This window comes from Vidua macroura, chromosome 8 (genome assembly GCF_024509145.1).
Source record: "Vidua macroura isolate BioBank_ID:100142 chromosome 8, ASM2450914v1, whole genome shotgun sequence".
NCBI lineage: Eukaryota > Metazoa > Chordata > Aves > Passeriformes > Viduidae > Vidua > Vidua macroura.
In genome coordinates this window covers 9,939,323-9,964,811 of record NC_071578.1, presented here as the reverse complement: position 1 = coordinate 9,964,811, position 25,489 = coordinate 9,939,323, and the positions used below count along the sequence as shown (strand labels likewise).

The 25,489-nt window shown below is 41.7% G+C and overlaps 1 protein-coding gene across 1 annotated transcript; it reads left to right on the top strand.

Moving 5' to 3' along the window:
* Nucleotides 1–2: 2 nt before the first annotated feature.
* Nucleotides 3–23,672, top strand: RBM20 (RNA binding motif protein 20). Its single transcript, XM_053983592.1, is given in 14 exon segments — nt 3–1,246; nt 1,248–1,451; nt 3,083–3,144; nt 3,306–3,397; nt 3,747–3,835; nt 7,690–7,833; nt 8,727–8,858; nt 10,710–10,789; nt 11,573–12,257; nt 14,095–14,193; nt 15,603–16,272; nt 18,619–18,738; nt 19,433–19,554; nt 23,467–23,672. Coding segments are annotated over 14 exon segments (3,603 nt in total). The 5' UTR covers nt 3–253; the 3' UTR covers nt 23,578–23,672.
* Nucleotides 23,673–25,489: the final 1,817 nt, after the last annotated feature.

Genomic DNA, 25,489 nt, shown 5'->3' with positions numbered 1-25,489 from the left:
TGTAGGAGAAGGGAATAATGATGGTATCACAAAATCAGTCAGGATCAGTGATGTCTCAGCAGGGAAGCTGGAGGTTGCATGAAGAGCAGAAGAGAGGGGAAATTGCTGATTCGGGGATGGTGTGGGAGGGCCTGTATGGCCTTTGCTTTCCGAGTTTGGATACACTAAATCCCTGGAAGTGGCTGTGTATCCCATGCTGGGCTTTAACAGGAGGTGAGCGTAGGTAGGCATGGGGTGAATTTGGCTAACCCAGATGCTGATTGTTTGCAGTGCTGCCAAGCTCCTGGAGAAGAGTCCATTCTCTGTTGGCGCCCCGAGCCCCCTGCTCCCCTCGCCGGCGAGCCTGCAGCTGGCGCAGCTCCAGGCACAGCTCACGCTCCACAGGCTGAAGTTGGCTCAGACTGCCGTCACCAACAACCCGGCCGCCGCCACTGTCCTCAACCAGGTGCTCTCCAAAGTGGCCATGTCACAGCCACTCTTCAACCAGCTGAGGCACCCCACGGTGATGAGTGCCCCACAGGGCCACACCGCAGGCCCGCCCCAGGGGCCTGGCATCGCCGGCACGAGGTTCCCCTCTGGTGGCATTGCCTTTCCTGCCCAGAGCCCGGCCTTAGCTGCTCAAGGGGGAGGTCTGGGAGCCATCCAGGCCCAGGCGCCCAATGCAATTGTCATGAATCCCTTTGGAAGTGTCATGGCTCCGACCTCTGGCCAGCAGCCCGTGGTGGTGGGTCTCAACAAGGCAGGTGCTTCCACATCTACTGCTGCAGGGAGCTTTTATGAGTACAACAAGCAAAATGCCATCAGTGCCACATCTCAGGCATTCGCCTCGGAGGGGGAACAGTCCAACCAGCATGGCTTCCTTGCTGGTGGCACCCATACTGCCACCCCAGCAGCAGGGCCACACTACGAGAGTCACTTCGGGGCTCCCGGCCAGCTGCAGCACGAGGCGGCAGCGACATTTCCCAAAGAGTCCTACGGGGCAGCAGCACAGCATGGTGCAGCACGGGCCTTCCCCAGCGACCCACACACGGGCTCCCATCCGAAAGGAGATCCCGGCCCTCTCTTGCATGGCAGCAGTACAAGCAACCAGTGGGAAAATATCCCTAATTTCCCCAGCCAAAACAAGCCTGACCTCATGCCCGGCGACAGCCTGTGGCCGTCAGCGAGTCAGCAGCAGTATGAAATAAGAAACGAGCTGTACAACCCCGAAGAGCCGACACCTGACACAAAGTTCAGCACGGCCGCCCCCCCCCGCCTTTGGCCGCCTCAACCACAGCGCACAGAGCTTCGGCAGCCCTCGCATGAGGCAGAAGGAGGAGCGCGGTGGCGGCACGCCCGAACTGCCCACCCGCTCCCTGCCACCGCACCAGCTTGGCGACCTCCGTGGCGTGGCCCCTCTCCACTTCCCCCACATCTGCGCCCTGTGCGACAAGAAGATCTTCGATCTGAAGGTGAGTGGTTTGAGGGTGTCCCTGGGCACGCTTCAGACCCTTGAACTGGCTGTCAGGTGACTGATCTGGCCACCAGCTCCTGCCACCCCTCACTGCCAATGTCCATCACCACGGAGGTGCCCTGAGAGACGCAGTAACAAAGGGCCATAGTTTTGCTGAGGGCATGGTACATCTGTTTCATGGCAGTTACTGGGGCTTCGAGATCCGGTTTTGTTCCACATGCTGCTGTGAAAGACAGTGAGATTACAGCACTGATGTGAGAAACGTGAGGTCTGAGCTGAGGTCCTGGCTCACCTCATGGGCCCGGAGCGAACTGGGGAGGAGCTTGAAGCTGATCCCCCGATACTCAAGCCAGTGTTGCAACCCCACATCTGTAGTTTCATCTGCTTCTCCTTTTCTGATCCCAAAGGCTTCCCCCTAACAGCCTCATGGAAGCAGCTTGCTTAAACAAACCAGCACATTTTTTTGATAAACTTATTTTAACTATTCCTCTGTAGGGATTTTTTCTTCCTTGTGTCTCACAGGAAATTTAGGGCTCAAGGTTCCCAGGGACTTTGACCTGAAACAAGAAGCTGCTCAGTACATGTGGTACAGACTGTCCTCTCTCACACTTCTCTGTTCATACTGCCAAGGGAGCTCCAAATTCAACCTCACCCTCAAGAAACAGCTTCCCAGTTTCCCAGGACATGTGTTGTAGGTCACGTTATTTAGGTCAGGTCTGGAGAAGGCCACTTAAGTGGCCCTCTGAGCCCCACAGCCATCCATGGTTGTTCTGGCCTCCTGGTGAGCCCTGTTCAACAAGTCCTTATGACCTTTTCTGTCACATCACAGGACCAACACCTAACCACAAAGGCATGTGTTCTCATGCTGATGGTGGCCTGACAATAAAATTATAACAGCATGTATGTAGGAAGGAAAATGGCCAGCAAATTAAATAGTACCTGATCCCTGGGTACACACCCTGGGGATTTGGGGTATTTGAATATATTTGCTTTCATGTTTACCTTTTACTCCTTTAGCAACTGCTTGCAAAAGGTTTTGCTTTGGTTACTGCAGCTTGTGGGACTGGGCTGAAGCAGACCCTTTCTAGGGCATGCTGGGCATTTCTTTTTTTTATTAAGCACTTAAAAAGTGCAGGGGGAATGCCATCACAGTGAGTTTCAGGGGATCTGTTAGTTGGTGTTTAATGCACTGCCTCAACTGAATCATAGAAATGTAAATAGCTAAATGTACTTTGACAAATGTTGCTGATCTAGTGAAATAATAAGCACTGTCCTGGCTGCCTAGAATACTGAACACATTCTTTATGGACATTACAGGAATTGAGGGTGCTTAGCACCTTGCAGGATGAGGTCTTCAGCAATAGTGAAATAACTTCATTACTAGAAATGCACTGAATTTAAAAGCTAATATAGAGAAGGTTTCCCTTTGTAAAGTAACTGATAATTTAACATTCAAATAACGAATCAGTAAAGGCATTGATCAAAAGTGTGCTTGGCTCTGACATTACATGGTTTGATCTTCAGCATCTCAGTATTGTTTTTAGAATAAGGTAAACTGAATGGAAGAATAAACTTTTGTAAATTTCTCTCAGGATTTTTCCTGTGTTCATTGTCTCTGTTTCAACATAGGACTGGGATCAGCACATTAAGGGAAGTCTTCACATCCAAAAATGTATGGCTTTTTCAGATAAGTAAGTATTATTTTAAATTGAATTAATTCTTCAAACTGAATTGTTTACAGAGTATCCCTTACTTCAGTGGTTTTCCACTGGAAATTTACTGCCTAACAATGAAGCTTTAATATTTTTGGCACATCATGCATGTCCCTAAAGTTCTTTTCTTTCTTTTCCAGCACTGGTATCCGGTGTATGTTAAGCTCAGCAGATGGAACATTGCATTTATCGCCAAATAATGCAGCAGTTTTCAATCCATCTAGTATTGAAGGTGAATGGTTGTATGTGCAATAGTTAAAAATACTTTTTTTTTTAATTGAAAGGGAAATAAGTCTCTGAGGAGAACCGCATTTTTTAAATGAAATGTGATAAAAGTTTCCCAGGAAAAATTTTGAGAAGTTGTGCACAAAATAAAATGAAAGCCAATACCGTGCCCTTTGAAATATGAATTTAGTTTTCTTTCAAACAATAACTTGTTTTCATAGTACAACAAAACAGGGTATAATGGTGTAGAGACTATGAAATTATTTACTATGTAAATGGGGCATTGCTTACTGAGCACGTTAATGCAATTAATATGAGCCAAGATTCTAATGAAATGTGTGTAATCCTTTATTTAGATTATTCACCAAATGTTGGCACATCTTTTATTGCTACACCAGCAAGACCCTTTGGCCAGCCAGGTCCATTTTCTTCTCCTCCATCAGGGGTAAGAGTGAGTACCTAAGCAAACTGATGTCTGTGTTGAGATTCTTGTAGAAGCCACTTCTGCTTACTGGAATTAAAACCCTGAAGGCTTTCTTTTAGACAGTAGTCTGAATATTCACTCTATTATTTCAACTTCCCTGCAGTTCTTTTATGCTTTTGATTTTGACCAAATATGAACTTGGTTGTAGTTTTTGTTTTGCTTTGTTTTTTCCAGTGCTAACAGTTGTCTGCTTGTCAGAGTTATTTGAGGTGGTGGCTAAATAGGTTTGTGTGTGTTTTCCATTCACTTTTTTCCCCCGTTGTCTGAGTCTTTTTGACCCAGGAAGGTCAGCTTCACCTTGGAATGAAGATTTGGATTAGTTTTGAGTTACCTTCAATATTGAGCCCATCAAGCAACCTTCTATCTCTCTGATTATTGCTCTCTGCCTCTCTCACACAGACATCCTTCTCCCAGAGCAATAGTGGCAAAAGACAGTGACTGCAGCTTCACTGTTATTCTCCTGGAGGTCCCAGATCAGATCATTATACTGGACTAACTTTTCCTTAGTTTATTTTAGTGTAGTATTTATATCCTCTGCTGTCACTGGTAGCCTTTCTGCAAGTTTGTTTTGATGTGGTGCCTTCCATGGTTTAGGTTTATTAGTCCCTGCCCTGCATTCAACACAGGTCCCCAGTTTTATATTGCTCTAATGCACACTTGAATTCCTAGCTCTATAATCAAAAAATGCCAGAAAAAAGAGCCAACATTAAAAGGAGTTCTTACACTGACAAAGCAGAAACATTTTAAAAGGGAAAAAAGGCAAATAAAAGCAAACCATATTCATAATGAAAATATAAAGTTGTTAAGACTAAAATGAAACTCATCACATATCAGAAAGCTACAACAAGAGCTGGGTGCACCAAAGACTTATGTTAGGGCGTTCATGGAATAGCAGCAGTAATCCAGGGATTCAGCTTTTCACCTTGTTAACTTTTATGTATATATCTCTCCTGATGTGGTCTCAGACACTCTGAAAAGCCAGGCTGAGTTGTGTCCCTGTGCACTCCAGTTCACATCAGGCACTGCTTGCAGAAAGTTCACCCAGATTTCCTTAATCCAACTGATTTTCTACCGTGCAGTTTTACTGTGCAAGAGGTTATTTAAAGGGGTTTCAGCTTCTGCCTGTCACAGGCACTGTGAGTGCAGGCCAGCAAAGAGCAGAGCTGCTCATGACAGCTGCCTCCAAGGTCAGAGGTGGACTAGTAGTGGGTGCAGAGGAATGTTCCTTTTCATCATGTCTGTCAACTTTGCAACAAATGAAATCACTGCTAATACCAGTGTCATTTCTCTTTAGAATCTGTCACTATTTATCATTTAAGCTGCCTGAAGGAGTCCTCTTCTGAATGACCTGTAGTATTTTGAGACATAAAAGAAACAATAACTTTGATTTTCCTGGATGCTGTAAATCCCTTTTTTCTTCAGAAGCCTATTGCATGAACAGGGAGCTATATTAGAGGTGTTAAGACTGAGTTTGCCAGCTGTCATTCACTCTACAACCCAGGTGGCTTATAATTTATTACACCTTTGCATGGTGGTATTCACTTTCAGCTAAGCTGCTGCCATTTAACTGAGCAGTAGGAGATTACACTTGACCCTGTATGTAATCATAAACAAAGTGTTCAGATTTCTGGAAGAGCTTGCTCTGTGCTGTCCATCTGCAAATAACTCTATCCCTCTGTAAAAGGCAAGTGCTACCAGTCTTCACTTGGATGTGGTGAGCCATTAGCACTGGAGGGATAAGATTGGCAGTTTCTTACTATCTTTAGAAAAAAATTCATGTGAAGCTCGAGAAAGGGATAAAGAATTTGAAAAGTAAGAAACAACAACAACAAATGTAACAAAACAGCTGTAATTAAAAAATCACCAAATTGGATGGGTGAAATAATATTGTAAATAACATGAGGTGCATTTTGCTGTTGTACATAATTTTTTTTAGACTTGTTTTTTTTTTAATAGCCATGCAGCTGCATTAGTAACCCCTGGTAGATGTTGGTTGCCAAGAAAGTTAACTTTGAATCTTACTGAAAATTACATTCAACACCTGGCATGCAACAGCTCCTCTAACTTCCTGATTGTAGATTTGGAAGGTGTATATTCCTTTTCTGGCTATGATTTACAGCTCTGTTTAATGAATGGATCCAGTTTAACTGCAATCAGCTGACAAGATTATTGCTTGGTACAGCCTGTTGACTTCTGGCATGAGTATGTGACCACTTCTTAATCAAGAACTACAGCAGGTTTATGGCATAGCATTTTAATTTAAGCCATTGCCAATTGTGAGGAAGTGACAACGTCTTACAGTTGTTTGATTTAATGTTCTGAGGGCTGTGTGTGGGAACATGGACTCTGGAGCCAAGGCAGTGAAGAGCTGAGCCTTTCTAGTCCAATAGACTCTTACATACCATCTTTTAACAGATCTAACAAAACAAACAGAAGGTGAGTGGTGACCTGGGGTGTTCTTACACTGGGAATGCATTTGATGTTTCCTTTTCCTTTTCTTCTAGCTGTAGTGGTGTTCTTCTGTTCTGTGCTACATGCTGCCTTGCCAGATGTGTGCAGACATCACTACTTTTTCTGTTCAACTGGAGTTGAACTGCTTCATATTTTTTTCAGGATCAGGTCTTTGTTATTTTTCTGCCAGAATAAAAACCTTACTTCAGGACTTTTGCACTTCTTTGACTTACCTTATGCACCTGAGCGGGCTCTGTGTGATCCAAGCTCAGTAGCAGATCACTGTGTAATGCAGGGTTCTAATGCAGCAAAAATACACAAATGGTTAAGTGGTGAAGTCTGGAGGGAAGGCAATAGGATGGAGGTGTAAATAAGATAACATTAGCTCTGTAACTTGTGAACTTGCTGACAAGCCAAACATTTGTGATGGCTCTGGTGAACTTGATCCCACAAGATTACATGATTTGCCTCTTCCCTTGAATGGCACAATTTTAACTGAAGGTAGAGTTACTTCTTCAAGTAAAATCCTAATGCAGAGGTCATAAGCATGGAGGTAGTCTGGAAAGATTTAATCCTGTGTGAGTGACGTTTTGCTTGTCATTAGCTATGGTAAATTAACATTCTCTCTGGCTGTACCCTGATGCCTTTTGCACAGGGAGTGTAGAGCCTGCTTTCCATGCCAGGGAGATGGGCAGCTCTTTCGGAACTGCCCCAGCACTCCGAAATAGACTTCCACCCTTGGGAAGTGATCACCACTCCAGTACTCTGTGCCTGTGCCAGCCCACTTTGGGAGCTCTGCCCCTCTGCATGTCCAGTGCTCACTGTGCCCCTAGGGGGAAGTCCTTCCTCCTGTGTGTTGTTGCAGTGAGAGGGAAAAGTAGCAGGTTTTCTAACTCGAGATACAGCTGTGTGTCCTCTCACAAGTCAAGTGAGATCACTTTTACCCCAGACCCAGTCTGTTCCATGAATAAGGATTTAAATTTATTCCCTGCTATCCTGAACACCCATGTAGTCACATAAATTGATTTCCAATATCCATAAATTCAGCAAGGACTGCAGTGAGTCGTTAGTTTTTGCAGGAGTATTGTTGATCCTGTTTGAAGGACAGTCTCCCTTCTAGAAATCCTCTCTGGACTTTGCAAAGTCCAGTGATGGAGATTCCATGGCAGCACGCACTGCAGCTAAACATTTCCCTTCCCATTTGTACTTCTAAACCAGAATGTCAAAATGCAAGTTTTAAAGAATTTTTTTTCTTTATAGCAGGTGAGCAGAGCATTTAATTTTTTGCAGAAATGTAAGATGTTATCTAGCGGAGAGAATATCTAATATTAAACCATTGGCTTGCATTGGGCTTTTCCCCCCAGTTTCCCCAGAGGAAATCTACACTGGGTCGAGTTGTTCACATTTGCAACCTGCCTGAGGGAAGCTGCACAGAGAATGATGTCATTAACCTGGGCCTTCCCTTTGGAAAGGTCACCAACTATATCCTCATGAAATCTACTAATCAGGTACTGTACATTTGGGGTTACCAGTGTTGACATCTGTTGGCATAAAGACATAAAGATACGAAGACAGAGTCTTTGGGGGGAAACCTCTTATCTAGTAATAGAAACTTAAATATATGAAACCTGCTCTCAAAGTGAAAAAAAAAGTTGGTGGGCACTGAATTAGATGATGATGTAAACATGACCACATCTAAACAAGTTCTTGTTTAAAAATCCTGGCAATCTCAGTGAAAAAGTGTTGTGAAACTGTACTTTTACTATTTTTTTTAAAAGTGAATTACTTCCTGCCTTCTCTCAGCTATTTGTTAGGGTTACTTTCAGACTTCTCTTGTTGTTTATAGTAGTTTTAAGTATACCCTAAGTATCTTAAGTGTACCAGTGGTGTAAGCTGGTAAGAATAGAATATCTTCTCTCACATTTCTGCAGCAGGCAAAATGGATGGATGTAGAATCCATGCTAGTGGAAAATGTTTGAGATTGTAATGTGTAAAAATCACAGAACCATAGAATGGTTTGGGTTGGAAGGGACCCCTGCCATGGGGAGGGACACTTTCCACTAGAACAGGTTGCTCAGAGCCCCATCCAGCCTGGCCTTGAGCACTGACAGTCAAGGAAGATTTGATACCAGTCATTTAGTTTTTAACTGAACCATCTTCTAAGGTGACATATTCACTTTAATAGCTGGTTTGAAACCATTATTTGCAGTTCAAGAAAGAATGAGAAATGGACTGAGTATTATCATTTCAGCTTCAGGCCTGGAAAGTTACCCAATTTTGTACTATCAAGACATTTTGCATGAGAAGCATCCACAGAAAATTTATTGTGCTGCCTTTTCTCTCTTTTACTTTGTATTCTTAACTATGTAATAGATTGTAAAGTTCTCTCCATTTGTGCTAGGCCTTTCTGGAAATGGCTTACAGTGAAGCAGCCCAAGCCATGGTACAGTACTACAAAGAAAAACCTGCTATGATAAATGATGACAAGTTACTTATTAGGATGTCTAAAAGATACAAGGAATTGCAGCTGAAGGTAAGATGGTCATTCTTGATCAGATTATATGAGTTTCCACGGCACATCTGGAGAATACATTTTAAAAGATTCTTGCTGATTACTGATTTGTAATCAATGCTTTAATATGAAGGAAAAAGAAATAAAGAAAAATTAAGGAATTTATATTATCGATCTTTTACACTTGCTCTTATTTTAAATTGTAACTCTTGGAAGAGACCCCATTTTCTCTGATCCTTTCATACCATTATGTCAAAAATCCCTTCTGAGCTTCCTTGTGAGCAGGCTTCCTACATTGCTTGGTCTAACAAAGGCCTAAAACACAGCCATGTGTAAGATACAACATGTCAGCAAAAATAAAATGGTTCTATCCTTTAAGTCAGGCATTAAGCCCAGAACAATGCTTTTTTCACTGCTTCCATGGTTGAGCCAGAGCACAGTCTTGACACCAAGCAGTGGTAACAGAACTAAACAGCATACTGATTTCTTTGTATTTTTTGTGAATGATCTAAGTTATAAAGCAAGTTGTTTTTTTCTTCTTCTTTTTTTTTTTTTTTTTTTTTTTTTTTTTTTTTTTTTTTTTCTTTTTTCTTTTAACATAGAGTCAAACCAGAGCAATAGTCTTTAGACTTTCTGTAGAGTGTGTGACACTTCTGTTCTGGACACTTGAGTGATGTCCAGAGATCACTGCTCTTGTGAAAGTATTTATAGAGGCTTATATGCTACCATGTCATGACAAGAGAGTAATTTTATTTCATGGTGACTTGGACCAGAAGTGGCAATGCAGAGCTTAAAAGCTCCATATTGTATTACCTAACACAGCACAAAGTTATTTTATAGAATGGCTCTGTAACGTTCCAATTTAATGTTAAGAGTCCTTTTATGAGTCTTGGGGAAAAAAGATAAAGGAACTTGGATGGTTTGGCTTGACCTTTGGAAAAGCCTCTTTCTCTCCTGTATGTGTATACTAGTTTAAGGAGACTTAAAATGAGTTGGCAAAAGTTCATAAATCAGGGCAGACATTCCTAATGTGGTACAGGGAGGGGTTCAGATGTTAGGTGGTGGAGATTGTGCATCTTGACATAGAGGCAGGAGTTACCCAGGAGAATGCAATAGTTTGCCTAGATTCCAGGAAGATTTTTCTGCTTTTCCAATGGCAGTTTTTCAGGTCATGGAGTTATTTTGCTTTGCAAAAGAAAGAAATAAAAATGCAAAGAGGGAAATATGCATGAGCTATATACCACTACAAACTGCTGAGTTCCTGCACGATTATGTTGCTCATCTGTGGGTGCTCCAAGAGTTTGAGGAATTGCGAGCACTCCGGCCTGTGTAGTCATCCTACCTAGGAGTACCCAACACCCCAGTATACATCTTGCACTTAGCTTGTCTGAAGCTCTCCTTGTATAAACATAGTCCTTTAGAACTATACTCCAGAATTAATAACTCTGAGATCAAGAGAAGGCAGTTCATAGCTAGAGGATCAGAGATAGGCTGCTATACATATTTGATTCTGTATCAGAAAAATAGTCTGGTTTGTTTCCTCTTAGATCCAGTTCCTAGAAAATGCTCTGTAGTGGTTGTGTAGCAAGGTTTGAAAACAAGCTAATTTTCAAAGCCTGCTAGAGCAGCCAAACATGAGGAGAGAGTGCTACAATGTAATGGAACAAATTTTCCGTTTGTATCATTTTACTGCTTTGATCCTGCTGTTGAGAAGCCAACTGCAAAAGGGAGTGTAACCACAACACTGAAACAAAATATTTCTAGTTATAGTATAATTGAATGAAGCATGGGTACTGTTTCTTGAAGGACAAATCACCTGTATCAGCTTGGGGAGTAGAGCAGCATGCTAAACAGTGTCTTTGTTTTTATTAGAAACCAGGTAAGAATGTGGCTGCTATAATCCAGGACATCCACTCACAGAGGGAGAGGGACCTGCTGCGTGAAGTGGACAGGTAAAGTTTCTCCAAAGTTTGGAATTGGAAGTCTGTAAACCTACAGGTAGAAGGAGTATTATCTGTGTGATTCCCTCTCATATTTAATTTGCTTTCCTAATCTGGATTTCACTTATAAAATAGTACATCTTTTTATATAGTTCAATAGTTGGTACAGGGCCTTTATAATGAGATCCAATTGAAACTGTGCATGTTATGAAAATAATTATTTCCTACTGATTATGTCTCAGAAAGTATGTCTGGCATATGAAAAGCATAAAAATGAAACTGTTCCACTCTCCTTCCTGTTGACTGAAAAGCATAAAGACTGGGGGTGCTTTGAGACCAAGTGGGAAGGAGGCAGTTCAGATTAAAATGTATTTGGGTACATTTCTGATCTCTCTTTCAGCAAAATTGGAGAGGAATCACAGTCCTAAAACATCTCTTTTAAACAGGTGGCCTTTGTCATTTTGTGTCAGAGATGCCCTAGCTGAGTGAGTATTAAGGGTATACACATTAGGGTCATTGTAAAGGTATTAACATATTACAAGCTTTTAATGCTAAACCCCTATGAGATGCTTTTAAGAATGAATGAATATATTCTTGACGGTTCTGTGGGGATTTAGTTAAGCTCTGTGGCTATGACACTGCCTTTTCTCCTGTTCACTGTTTGCAGCTGTGCAGTGCATGTCTGTGAAAGGCCTGGGTTCGCAGTCCCCAGGGCAGTCCCCATGAGCTTCCAGTGTACAGGAATTGGTAGACAGCAGTGGGTCAGCCAGTTACAGCTGCCTTTTCCCCCCGCAGCAGGTATGGCACTGAGAGGCCCCGCTCCCGCAGCCCCATAAGCCGCTCGCTGTCACCGCGGTCCCACACGCCCAGCTTCACTTCCTGCAGTTCACCACACAGCCCGCTGGGGACCAGCAGGACCGACTGGGGAAATGGGAGAGAGGCATGGGATCAGTCCCCCTATTCTCGACGGGAAGAGGAAAGAGATAGCAGAGAATGGCGAGAGAATGGGGATGAGAAGAGGGACAGGACTGACACGTGGGTACACGAGAGGAAACATTATTCCCGACAACTGGACAAGTTTGATTTGGATGAACGGCTTGAAGGAGGCAGAGGACACCGAGAAAAATACTTAAAGACTGGTTCCCCTGGGTCCCTTCACCCTTTATCTGGCTACAAGAACAGGGAAGATGACTATTACCGGAAATCCTCTAAGTCAAAATCTGACAAGTTTCAAAGGCAGCTGCAGGATTTACCTGGGAGATCTAAGAGGAAGGAAGAGGCAAAGTTAAGGGAACGCAGGCATTCTTACAGCGAGGACACTGCCAGGGAGGAGGCAGCTGAACAGAAGCACAGCAAAGCATCTGAGGGCTCCAGGCAAAAACAAAGTGATAAGAATAAAATGAAGAAAGCTGAAAAAGACCAAGAAGATGCTACTGCTGAAGGCAGTGATGTAAAGGAAACAAAACCTCCCGAGAATGAGGTAAATAGAGATCTAAAAGTTTATGTAAGAAGGCGTGTAAGTGGTGAAATAATATATTTTCTAAAGTATCTTAGAGAATTTGTTGTGGGTGTGATGCCAGGAATGTTTTTCCATGATAAAATCAGGGAATGTAGTCATAGAAGAAGTCTTGGGAGGTCATCTTGTCCACGTTTTTGCCCAGACCATGCAGATCTATTACACTACTGTGATGTTGGGTATATGGACATTATCATTCTGTTTCTAGCATAGAACTTTTGGGTAACAAATGAGGGGATGGGGTCAGACAGCTGAGAATGAAACCAAGTGACAGTCTGCTATTTGCATGCAGGTTGTGTGTGAAGAGGCAATTGTCCTCCTGCTAACTCTGTGCAGAATGCTCCATAGCTGCTCTTTCTGCATCCATCACCTGCTTCCACTGACAGTGAGGAGGGTTGAGTTATCTGGAAATTAAGTGATACTTTACAGAGGTGCACAGTATTTATACAGGGAAGTGGTTGCTATACTATTAAAATGGGGAATTAACTTTTAATGAGAAACATTTCTTTCTGGATAACCCAACAGAACAATTGTTTCTATTAATCATGTGTCCCTACCCTCAACTGTGGCAGGGATAACTCACACCACTCCCTTCAGTGTTCTGGCAGAAATCTTTTCCCATGACAGAAACCACTGAATCAGCTCACCTATAAAATTATGCAATCTCTGGAGAAATACTTCCAGTGGTAAAGTGGCAATGTTTGTGGGTTTGATTCTCCACTGGGAAGAAGTAGGAGGGGGAACACATCCAGATACCTCATTTGCTCAGTCTCAGTACAGCCCATACTCACATCCCCACCCCTTGGAGATCTAGTTACTGGCTCTTGGCCACCTTGCCACCCCTGGAGTCCCCCAGGGATAGCTGCTGCCATCCACCCCCAGGTCTGTTGGCACAGGAGGCTGCAGAGCTGCTTGGCTGACCAGGGGTTCATCTCTTGCTTGTGCTTTTGTGCTGCAGGGGCTATTGTTGGTTGTTTCCAGTTGACCTTCTTATGTGGGTCTAAGCTGGTGGAATTTCCTAGGTTTGAAACTCACTAGTCTGTAACCAGCAGCAGCACTGCCTCATGCCATAGATAAGCATGTTTGTACCACCTTTTATCATCTTTCTCCTTTGGCTTGTATTTTACTATGATGTATGGTTCCTTGGGAGGAGACGTCAGAGAGGAATGTCAGACAGCATCCTAAATCACACTCCTCTGCATGTTTTCCAAGTTGTTTTACAGTGGCTTTGCTAAAGACATACCTCTCTGAGGACCATTGCTAGTAATTTATTTTAAAAGGAAGAAATAGTTTTGTATGTCTTGAACTCACTGTTGCTTTGTCTTTCTTTTACTAAATACAAGGTAGTACTGTGGCTTTGTTCTTCCCAAGTATGAACTGTACAACCAATTCCATTTTCAACTGATCCTCTGTCAATAAACAAAACAGTCAAGGTCTTCTGCAGAGTTTTAACACTGCTGCTCTCCTTACCACATCTGAGCCAACATAACAAATGTGGGTAGAGAACAGAAGAGTGGAGGCTGGAAAGTTTAATGAATTGACATTCTCCCCCACCTGTCATTTAGCCAATTCTGTGATATGAATTACACCTCTAATTTTGTTTAAAATTCTTATTCTTAATTCTTATTTGTACAGCTCTGCTAATTTATTGTTGGGTCTTTTCCCACAGCCTAGTTGACTTGCATAAACTTTAGAAATAAAGAATGTGACCTTGTGAGTGACTTTGCTTCTCTAAACCCAGAATAGAAACATACTAGAGCACCACTGTATGTTGCTATACGTGTATATGTATTTATTTTAGCTTGAAAATGAGGAGCAAGTTCCAGTGAAGAGCTCACCTTCAGATAATAAACAAGGAAAAGAATCTGGAGAGATTCTGGAAAACACAAAGAAAGAGAAGGTTGGTGACACATTGTTGGTGTAGCTTCTTTGAGAAAATGATTGAAATCTCAGGTTTGGTAGAATGTTCTCTCAAATGAAATATTAACCCCTCAAGAAAAACCACATGAAGGGCTTGGAGAAGGAGATTGTTTAAATTAATTATCCTTATCTTGACCTCTGCTTTAAGGGACAGCTTTTCCTGAAGTCTCCAGAACTCTTTTTTTAGTTACTCTCTGCTCATGTACATTGCTTCACATACAGCGCTTGGCAGTGGCAGCTGTAAGGAATGTATGCCCAAGTGAACTGGGTAACTTTGCAAACCATGCCCAAAAATAGGAGATGTGGTCAGTTAGTGGGGAAAGAGGGGACTGTGATGAATACTTTTTAGAACATTTGCCTTATGAACTACAGATAGCAGTCTCCCGATAGTTTCTGGTTTTAATTAAATAATGCCTTTACAGCACCCCTACTGCTGCGTTGCGATCGGGGACAGCAATGTCCCTGGAATTCCTCCAGCTTCATTTCTGTAGGGTCATGGGTTGATGGTCAAATATGGAAGATATTGATATCTGTTGCTGCAGAAAACTGATCTCCTGGCAAGAGCAGTGCCAGCTCACAGAGTTTTCATGCTGTTTTAGGATTCTAGGAGGGGAAGTGTGGGAATGGCCAAACAGGAGGAGAATACAGATTATTAATAGATTATGTGTACACAAGGAGTCTGGGAGTTGAAATCTAAGATTTCAAAATGTGTCTTAAAAGTAAGATATACCTTTTAATTCTAAGACTTCTCAAGTCCAGTATTAGTGCCTAAGTCCTGTAAGTCTCAAACTGCATATATGAGATATTTCAGAATATGTACCTTGGGGTATAACTGTAAACCTGCTTTTTCCTAAGGTTTAGGCCAGTGGCTCCCAGCACAGTCCCTGGCAGAGGGATCTTGCTAGTGGAAGGAAATGACTGCAGAAGGAAGCCATGTTTTCTCAGTCACCATGTGAATTTAAAGGACCTGGTCCAGGAAAGTGAAAGCCACAGTGGCTCGAATGGGGTTCAGTATATTTTCATTGCACTGAGAAGAAGGCAGAGGAAGGGGGATCACATAGTAGCATCAATTGCATAACAAAGTGTAACACATTCTGCCTTGCTCTACTGCTTACAGAAAAGCAAGAAGCAGGGGACTGAAGAGACTGCAATCCCCAACGCAGTTACAGAATCTTCACAAAGAGAAGTTTATGTGATAATTCAATAGAGATTTTTTGTCCTTGTGCATAAGGTTTAAAATCACAGCACCAAGGCATATCACTCTTTGAAACTAAAATACAAGAGGAGTTAGGCATGGCCATATCAAGGTTCTTCCTGGTTTCAAGGACCACTTTTTAACAGTGATTATCTATAATCACCAATCTCTCAAATGTTTTACATCTGTGACAGGACCGAGACTGGGAGAGTGGAAGTGAAATAGAAGGTGAGACCTGGTATCCTGCTAACATGGAGGAATTAGTGACAGTAGATGAAGTAGGAGAAGATGATTTAATTATGGAGCCTGATATAACTGAGCTTGAAGAAATAGTCCCAGTTGATCAAAAAAATAAAGCTGCTTCAGAAATGTGTCCCTGTATGTCAACCATGTTAGAACTGAAAAACGATCACAGCCACTTGATAAGAAGTGAAGACAAATTTGCCCATAAAGCTTTAGAAACAAACTCCAGAACATCAAAAGGCAATGCAGCTTCTAGTGGCTGTCAGGAAGATGATGAGGATGATGGTAATGATGATGCTGTAACTGAAGCATCAAGCCTAAATCTGGACCCTGAACAGAAGCCAGAGGAATGGAAAGAAGACCAATCTGCTAAGGAGTCTGATTGCCACCAGAAGGAAGGAAAAATTGATAAGAGCTCTGACACTCGTTTAGAGCCTGAAGATCACCATATACCTTCTGTTCATCTGAAAGAAGAGACTCTTCAGCTCCCTGATACATTTATAGATGATTACAAACAGATGGGATCACAAGGAGCTGAGAGCAGAGAAGTTACGGAAACGCTCATTAAAAACGCTAGTGAAGAATCAAGACATGGAAGCCAAGAGTGTCCAGAGGCCAAGGGTAACTACTGCTTTTTTTCCCCTTCAGCCTGCAGAGAGCCTTGCATGTTTTCTCTGAGGGTGGACTGAAATTTATTGCTAACGAGAATAAGTGTCGTTAATAGTATCAAGGCTTGTCCTTGGAGCAGCTTAGTAAAAGAATGCCAGTGCCTTTGGCCAAGCTAAATCATTAGAGCCTCTTAGATGAATAGTGTAAAGGAAATATGATAAGCAGCTTGCAAGCTTTCTGAAAGGCATAAGCTGCTATAATTGTCATGTCAAGGTTCACATGAGTTTAGCTGAAGTCTTTCAGTGCCTTGCTAAATTTATTTTGAATTGTCAATGAAATGAGTGACAGTCTCTGAAGGTCAACAGAAAAGTATCTGTAATGTCTGGCTGGCTCCTGGACAAGGTGGGTATTCTTACACACTGTACTGAAGCATTAATAACATGGATATCATGCATAGATTGTTACTTCTGAGTCCCTTCTCGTGCAAATTTTTTTTTTTTTTTTTTTGCCAGGACTTGTCTTATCATGTCCTGTTCTCTACTGCATACTGCCTTTAATATAACTGATAGGATGAGCTGTGAGATAATGTCAATAAATGTAATATTTTAGCTGTCAGGACAAAAGGGATCTTGAGGTCTGAAAGTCAGTTCAGTTCCTTGTCATAATACTTGAGCAAGTGGGCTGTGCATAGTGAGATGAAGTGAAAACCAACATTGAGTATGTTGGTCAGAAATGCTCTTTTTTAATTGCTGTCAGAGCCCATGTGTTGGACAAGGGCTTTTGAAAAGAAGCTGATGGAAGATTTTTGAGAGTGCAATACTGGAAACATTTCATGTGAACATTTGATTTTGAGCTGACTTCTTCCTCCAGGACAGATTTGAACCTCATTGGTTTTTAATACTTACCCAATTGGCCTGAAGACACCTTGCCAGACTTTGCATGTTTGGAGATAAGATTGCCATGGGACTGGCTCTCCTGGGCTTCCTGGGCAGCCAGCTGATGAAAGAGTTGGGTGTCTCAAGAGCATATTTACTAGTGTTTCCAGCATCTCAGCTTCCAGCTTGTCAGCAGGGAGCCTGGAAGCTCCAGGGCCTCTCATGCTTCCCAGGTTTCTGACATGGACTCGTTATCTGGGATCTGCAGTCCAAGGCTCTAGGCCCTCTACAAATGCAGCTGCCAGCTCAGAAGCACAGAAACCAACTTAAGTGGGACTTAAGTTGCTGCAAAGGCCCTGGGTGTCTTAAGAAAAACTTAGCAGCTTACTGGGGGTTTTCCAGGTTCTCTGCTGCAGTATTGGAATCCTCGGGTAGGTTTAAAGTCAAATTGAAAGCCAACCAGTTAGGATTTTATATTATTTTCTTTTAAATCATGCAATAGACATATTTAAAAGTGAAGAAAAATTCATTCTCATAGTCAGAAACTGCAGATCTTTGAACTACAGACTTGAAAGACAGGAAGGGTTTGGTTTGGACAAAATATGTTTGTTTTATAAGAAAATACATCCCTTATTTAGGTGAAATTTGCAATGCAATAGAAATTTTGTCAGGGCAAGTGAGGTAGTTCTTTGATGTAAGGACTGAAAAAGAGAAATCAGACCAGTTTATCTGTAATTCTGTAGCTCTGTGATAGCAAATTCTTCTTCTTTTTAAGTAAAATTAATTCATATGATAGAAATCATGGGAAGGGACAGCATCTGTTCTTTTGACTGGCTTTATCTACCTCAGCAAATCAATCCAGTGTTTCCACATCTTGAATCTCCTGCTGTGTCAATTAATGTCAGCCAGCAGGGACCAACCATCCCATCCCTACTATTCAGAAACCAAAACCTATTAGTGGCTGGGAGCCATAAAGCAGAAACCATTCCTTGGAGAGGTGAGGATGGGAGAAGTGTGGCTCCAGGGAGAAGATGCCAGTGATGCTGCAGGGATCCTACAAAAGGCAGGTTTGGAGGATTGTATTCATCAGGTCCTGCTGCCCCCACCATCTCAGCAGCCCCTGTGTCAGCCCAGCTGCACCACTGATCCTGCAATAACATGTGGCTACAAAGATGCAGTCAGGCCATGCTTCTGCCAGATGTGTATAATGTTATATCTCTATATAGAGATTAAAATACAAAAACCCCTCCAAACATAACATTAAATTAGAAATAGAAAAATGGTCTACTGGGAGAAATCAGAGTGACTGCACACCATAGTACAGCTGCTGGAATTGCACTAAACAGGTCTCTGATTGGAATGGAAAAGCATTTTTTCCTGATTTTACTTCATTTATAGATCCACCCAGAAAGCATTCCCAAGAGGCTTACAAACGTCTCTTTAATAAACTGTTTTCATTCAATACATTTATTCATTTGTTAAGCAAATTCTAGGTACTTGGAAATGAGATCTCTGGAATACCCGGAGGTAGAGTCTAAACCAAGGCCCTCTGCACCAGGCTGGGAACAAGAGGACGTCTTCACCGAGCTCAGCATTCCCCTGGGTACGTTGGGCCGCCCACTGCAATACCCAGGCCTTACAACAAGATGTCACTTTAAGGCTACTTGCTATATTTACTTTTCAGAACAGATGTGAGGAGAGAAGGAACAGAGTATATGACAGACGGGTAGCTGTTGAAAGAAACAGCCTTTTGATTCTAGAACATTGCTAATTCATTCCAAATGAATGGCAAAAGGCAGCTGATGAGATAAGTTCCCTTGCACTATATATGAAATACATATGAAAAAATACTCAGTAATTTAAAAGTCTTTGGAATAAAGTATAAGAAAAAGTATTGGCTTTGCTGTGTAAATACTGATTATGAGCAAAATACCTGGAAGAAGTACATCCTCAAAAGCAATCTGTGTAACTTAAACATGAATTTACTGCTAAAAAGTATGATTGCTTTTCTAGCCCTTGAGGTTACAGAGTGAAGTTTCCAGTCAATATTATGAGAAGATAGATTTTAAAGCATGTATATCTAAGAGAGAAGAGAAAAGCTGTGTTTTCAGTGCATGAGATTTTAAAGTGCACCTAAATATTGCAAAATTAGGGAAATCAGAGAAGTGAATCCAGGATTCAGTCTTCCTATTCCTAATATTTAACTAAGTAGCACGTTTTTTCTTTGAAAACAAGTTTATTATGGGAGGGATGGGATTTCAAGTGACACTTTAATGTAATTTAGAATTTCTCAACAGGTGTGGAATTTGTGGTGCCTAGAACTGGGTTTTACTGCAAGCTCTGTGGACTCTTCTATACAAATGAAGAGACAGCAAAGACAAGTCACTGCAGGAGTACTGTTCACTACAAAAATCTCCAGGTAAAAACACACCTGAAGCTACCTAACAATAAGCTTATGGAGAGGTTTGTGTGTAAGGTAGATGATGTGATAAAAAATTAGTTTTTAGTCTGTGGACAGAGTTCAGATGAAGTTAAATTCAGGTAAACAAACTTTCAGTAGTTCCAATCATTAGCATGCTAATTTCTCACTCTCAGGTCCTTGAAATCAATTTCTGGATTGTAGGTAAAATGAGGCCAGGTGATAATTTGATCTTCTCATCTACATTTGGTCCTTGTCACTAGCACAGCATGCAGCTCAGATCTTTAATTCCCTATTTCAGAGGGTCCTGGCTGTTTCTGTCACTGGGAGTGACCCCAGCAGTAGCAGTGTTCAGTACATCCTAATGTCAGGAGCATTAAACATGGCACTTGTCTGATAAGGTAGCCAGACCCATTTCTGTGCTGGTGTGGGTTTCTCAGCGTGTTTCAGCTCACAGCTCTCTGTGACATGTGGGCTCTGCCAGGCATTTCTTGTGACCCACTGAAATCCCCTCCCTGAGTGCAGAGCACCACTGCTGAATAATTTCCATCAGGATATGCAGGAGCATGTCAGTGCTTGTTGCTCCGTAAGAACGGAACAAAAACATGTCAGCAGCTGATAGCAGCACAGAGAGACCATGTGTGCCTGCAGTTCAAAGACCTGCCTTTGTCACTTTTGAGATGCACCATCAATAGAACCAGCCACAACAGCCTGAGCATTACCTGTCCCATGCTCAGGGCTCCTCAGAGGAGATGGCCTTGGCTCCCACCCCCAGTCCCTGCTCATGAGCAGGGTATGTACGCTACACACACACACACTTGTGCTGGCATTCTCATACTCTGAGCAAAAGTCATGGCAAAGCAAAGCAGAGCTGCTCCTCTTTTCTCTGTTCCTTCCCTCTGCTCACAGTAAATGTGAAAACTCTGCTTCTGTTCAAGTAACAGCTTTCTTTCCTTAGCTGGCTAGTAGGCATTGACTTTTCTAGTGACACAGTCAAGTAATTTCTCTGGGAGAATTTTCTTCTTGGCTTTCCTGAAATTCCATAGCTGTGATTATACAAAGGCCTCTGGCTTCCAAAGGCTTCCTACAGAGCTCTGATGCTTGCTCATAATGGACCCTCCAAGTGCAAGCTTGAAAAACAGGTGCCCAGTTTGCATTCCTTTTTTGCTTCATACAAAAAAACCCAGAGGGATTCACCAGAGGTGGCACCACTCAGTGCAGGCTGTGTATCCCATGCAAGTCTGTCCCTAAGAAATTAATACTAAAGAAAGATTGCAACTCCTGCCCCTGCCCCTAGAAATTCGTTCCATGTGAAGAAAAGGGATTTTTCTTTTTTAATTTTCTAACTTACTTTGTTAAAGCCATAAGAAACAGGCCTAACTAAAACTGACTTAGTGTGAAAATAACCTATTTTTCTCCATATTAAGACATTTCCCATGAGTACTGTGGTAGATATCTAACACTGACTTGAGATAAAAGAACAAAGACTATAAAAGCTGTTAAAATTAAATCTGCCAAATGCAGTAATAAAAACAAGATGTTCTGTTGAGCCATACCTCTTATCTTACTACATACAGGAAATAAATGTCTTGTCCAACTTCTGCCTGCTCAAGTGGAAACTTAGCAAATTGTAAATCAGTGTTCTGTGTTGCGAGAACCCTTTTAGTTGCCATAATGATCATTTATGCATTCTGCAAGGAATATGTGTCTTCTGCTGTGATGATGCAAGTTAATGAGTGTATCCACCAATGTAACAACTAGGGACTCTGACTGCAGTGGAGCTATGGGAGTGCTGCTGCAGCGTTCCTGTTCTCCTTCCCGAATGCCAAATGCCATCATCCAGTGACAGCAACAGTGTCCCAAATTGTGTCATGGTTTTGAGTCTTTTGTAGCTGATTTGCTACTTGTTGTCTCTGATGTGATCTCCTTGAGCCACATCCAAAGTATATGTTCATTGTTTGGATTTGAATGCAAAAATGAACAGCTTGTTTGCCAATTTTCTTCCAAAAGCCTTGTTTATATGATGATAGTTTTGTCTTGAATTAAAATAGTCAACTTTATCTGTGATGCCCCTCGAATAACATCAATCACTGATAAAAAAAATCAGCTGTTTCTTTGTCAGCCTTGCAGACCTTTTGTAATTTTTAATTCTCTTCATCATAATAAATTATTTTCCCACATGATATTTGTATTTACAGATACACTGCAATTCCCACATCCAAAAAATCTATATTTTTGCCATCCCTTGCTTCACTTCCTCCAGCTACAGAAAGCTGTCACCATTCATCTGGTGGAAGCTGCCTTGGCAACTCAGTGCAGTATTTCATCCTGTTTTCTACTGGCTTTATGCAGTATTTGTCAAAACTTTTATTTAAATGAAAAAAACGCACATTTTTGCTTGACTGCTATTTTGCTATATATTAATCTGAATCTGCAAATTTCAGATCTGGTGTTTGTGGTACTCATGATAGCTGGCAACATCAGCTAAAGGCAGTGGATAAAACTTAAGTCTTATTTTGGTCGGTGCTCATTAAAAGCCCCATAAGCTTGGGTTATCTGATCCAGGGACAATTGTTAGTGATTTATTACAGTTCACGCTGTACAGAACATGTCTCCCAACCTTTATGGTCCCTATATCTCTGTATTCTACTGTACCATTTACTCTGGCTTTTTGCCACATGGAATTTTGCACCCAGAGAACAGGACTGAGAATTGTGTAATTTCCACAGCCCAATTAGAGTTAGTTAGAGTAACAAGGGTGCAGTTGTCATTTTGTCACGGGTATGTCCATTCATTACCATTGCTGAGTCCCTTTCAGATGAACCTCTTATATTCAAAACTTGTATTTATCTGAGAGGATGTGGCAATTCTAACAGAGCCCTTAGTATTTTTACATTCATTTCTCATTTTAATCTCTTCCTCATAGATGCAAAAGAGTAAACTGTACGCTGAGGAAATCCTGCAAGTCGAGAAAATTTTGCAGTGATGTGAAAGGGTCTTTTCAAAATAAATCAGAATGAGTAAAAGGAGTTTTACGATCCTAATAATGTGTAGATCAATTATTCTTGAGTGTGATGTATGTGATGTGTGTAAATCATTAAGAATACCTCTACATTATTATGTTGGAATTTCCCAGGTGTCTCTGCACTCGCTGCTGCTGAAAAAGCTTCTTTCCATCCATTTCTGTGTCTGCTGACCTTGAATAAATAGTTTGAGCACTATTTTGAGACCCATACCCATTCATCATCCATTTTGTGTGCAGCTCTGCCAACTAAGAGCACTGCCAAAAGGCTGAAAGCCTCACTAGCCATGTCTGTTCTTTTAAATCTCAGTGAGTACCCAAAGCAGTGAAAGGCTTTATCTTAGAGAAACACAATAAAGGTAAATACTCTAGCCAAACTGCTAAACTGTGTTAATTATTACTGAGTGTGATTATTCCTTTGAAACAAAATGTTCTCATACAAAAGGTGTATCTCTGAACTGGACATACTGAAAATATAATATATAAACTTTAAATCAAGACTCTGAAATCACATTTATGTTCTGACACACCAGTACTTTCCTAGCAGAATTCAGTTGACTCAGTGGAGTTAGTTCCTGCCCTGTAGCACAGGGGAGTAGAGAAGAGGTGAGGTCTGGTTACACAGACTGATGGGGAGTAGAGTCCTCCTGGTTCTGTCACCAGTTCCCCCTGTGGCACACAGTAGACCTCTGAACTTCTGCATATGTTCAGGTAGTTTGCCTGACACAGCCATGTTTTCTAGCTTGACTTTTCACCAAAATGGGGCTTTTGTGTGCTTTCTTTCCTTTTGAGATATTGGAAGAGTTAGAGCTCTGAAGAGGCATAAAGAATCCTATGTTGAATATTTTCAGTTTTGGTAACAATGCTTTGGTTTTTTTATGTGATTGCAGAAGTATCTATCCCAGCTTGCAGAAGAGAGCCTGAAAATGAAGGAAGAAGGCAGCACTCTGCCTCAGGATGACACTGGCATCGTTCCTCACTTTGCAAAGAAAAAACTATGATGCAGATGAACTGGAAGAGCTGTAATGAGTGAATGCTGATACTTTTTTTTTTTTTTTTTAATTTCTATGATATAACTGTCAATTTGCACTGTACAGAGGAGGGGAAATAAAGAGCATGTTCCATGCATCTATGCCCAGAGTGCCATTAAAAACCAAAATGCCTGAAACTGTTTCCCACGGTGAAGCAATGCTGGCATATCTGTTAGAAGTGGAGCAATTCTTTCTCACACTCTACGTGCTGGGAGTGGTTTCCTAGATTAAATCAGAATTCTCAGGGATTCTTAAAGTTTTAGTTCTGATGTAACATGTCAGGTCAGGTGGAGTACTTAGAAGCACTCAGCATCCTCCAATGGATGCTGGAAGGAAAGGAGATGTGACTATTTATAGGCTTTAATGTTGCTTAAAATATCTTCAGCCATTTCACTCATTGCCCCAGTGAGAAGTAGGATTTGCATAGGATATCTAAAGCCATTTTGCTAAAATTAGTGAGTAGATGGCATAATGTAAACCCCATCAGCACCCACCTCCATGTCTTAGAGCTTGGTGAAATGACAAATGTTTGTGTTGTCAAGCACTGACTGTACACTGCCAGTGTTGTGTGAATTCTGGGGGAGCCACAGTCTGTCCCAGGGACCTCACAGCCTGAACCCAGCACAGCAGGAGCAGTTCAAATGTATGTGCTGACAGCCAGCCTGCTCTGGTTGCAGCATTTCCATGGTGTGGTCAGGGTGTTCTCCAGGGACCGTTGTGTTTGAAACTCTTATTTTTGATAATTCTAAAGGGTGCCAACTTTGAGTCTTACAGACTTGAAACTCTCATGAGAGGCTTTTTAAAGTGCCACATGCTTGGACCATGTCTCTTTTAGACATTTTATTCAAGATCCTTGCTTTTGGGGTCTTTTTGTTTTCTTTTAAAGCTTGCTTTTCCTCAGCTTGGCAAAGTTGAATTTTCCTGGTTTTTATGGAAAGACGCCAGATTTCTAATATTGTTTTTGTATTTTATTTCCCTGAATTTTTTAAGGTGAATACAACAACTGATGGCTCACGGAGCACTGCATTGAGAACACAGGATGCACCAGCAGCTCTGGCATTATTATAACCTATTGTTTCTGCACAGTTGTTGCTTAGTATTTTGCAAAGTCCCTTTGAAATGCACTGTACAAGTTTCTGGTTCATTTCAATAGGGCTTTGTGTACTAAAGTGAATACGCATGCAAACCATTGCCAGGATTGATCCCAGAGTTTATAAAATGCCCTGTTCAATCTGGGCAGATGGGGATTTGCAGGCATTTCCATTCATTGCCTGACTCTAATATTCATCACAGTATGTTCTGTAAAAATTGCTGGTACTTGATGTCCTCTTTAGATGTTGTGAAGAGAAAACAGTTTCCCAGAAGGTTCTAGCTTTCCTGAAGAATGACAGGGATGTTGCACAATATTGCAAAGTGGCTAAATTGCCAAAACTGCTTCCACCAAAGTATTTGTTCCATTATGTCTTGTGCCAGCAGCTGTGCTTGTTCTCTGAAGTACCCTGTAGCCAGGCAGTGTCTCTCAGAGGTGCCTGGTGTTGTTGCCTGAAGCCCTGTTCCATTCCATGGCCTGTGCTTTCCACTCATTTTTACCAGAGGTAGGTTCAGATTTCATAGTTGGAATTCCTGCTCCTTAAAAGTTGAGGGATTCTTTGCATCCCAGATTCAGACAGAGCCTACCAAATGACAAGGGGAAATGAAAAACATTACAGCCTAAATCCTCCTTTGTCCAGGCTTGAAGTATGTTAAGACTTGTGTCCATCTGTCATTTAAAACAGCTAGTTTTGGGGGAGTTTTTTTGTTGTTTTGGTGGGGCTTTTTTCTTTTTTTTTTTTTTTTTTTTTTTTTTTTTTTTTTGTTTGGTGGGGGCTCTTTTTGTTTTTTG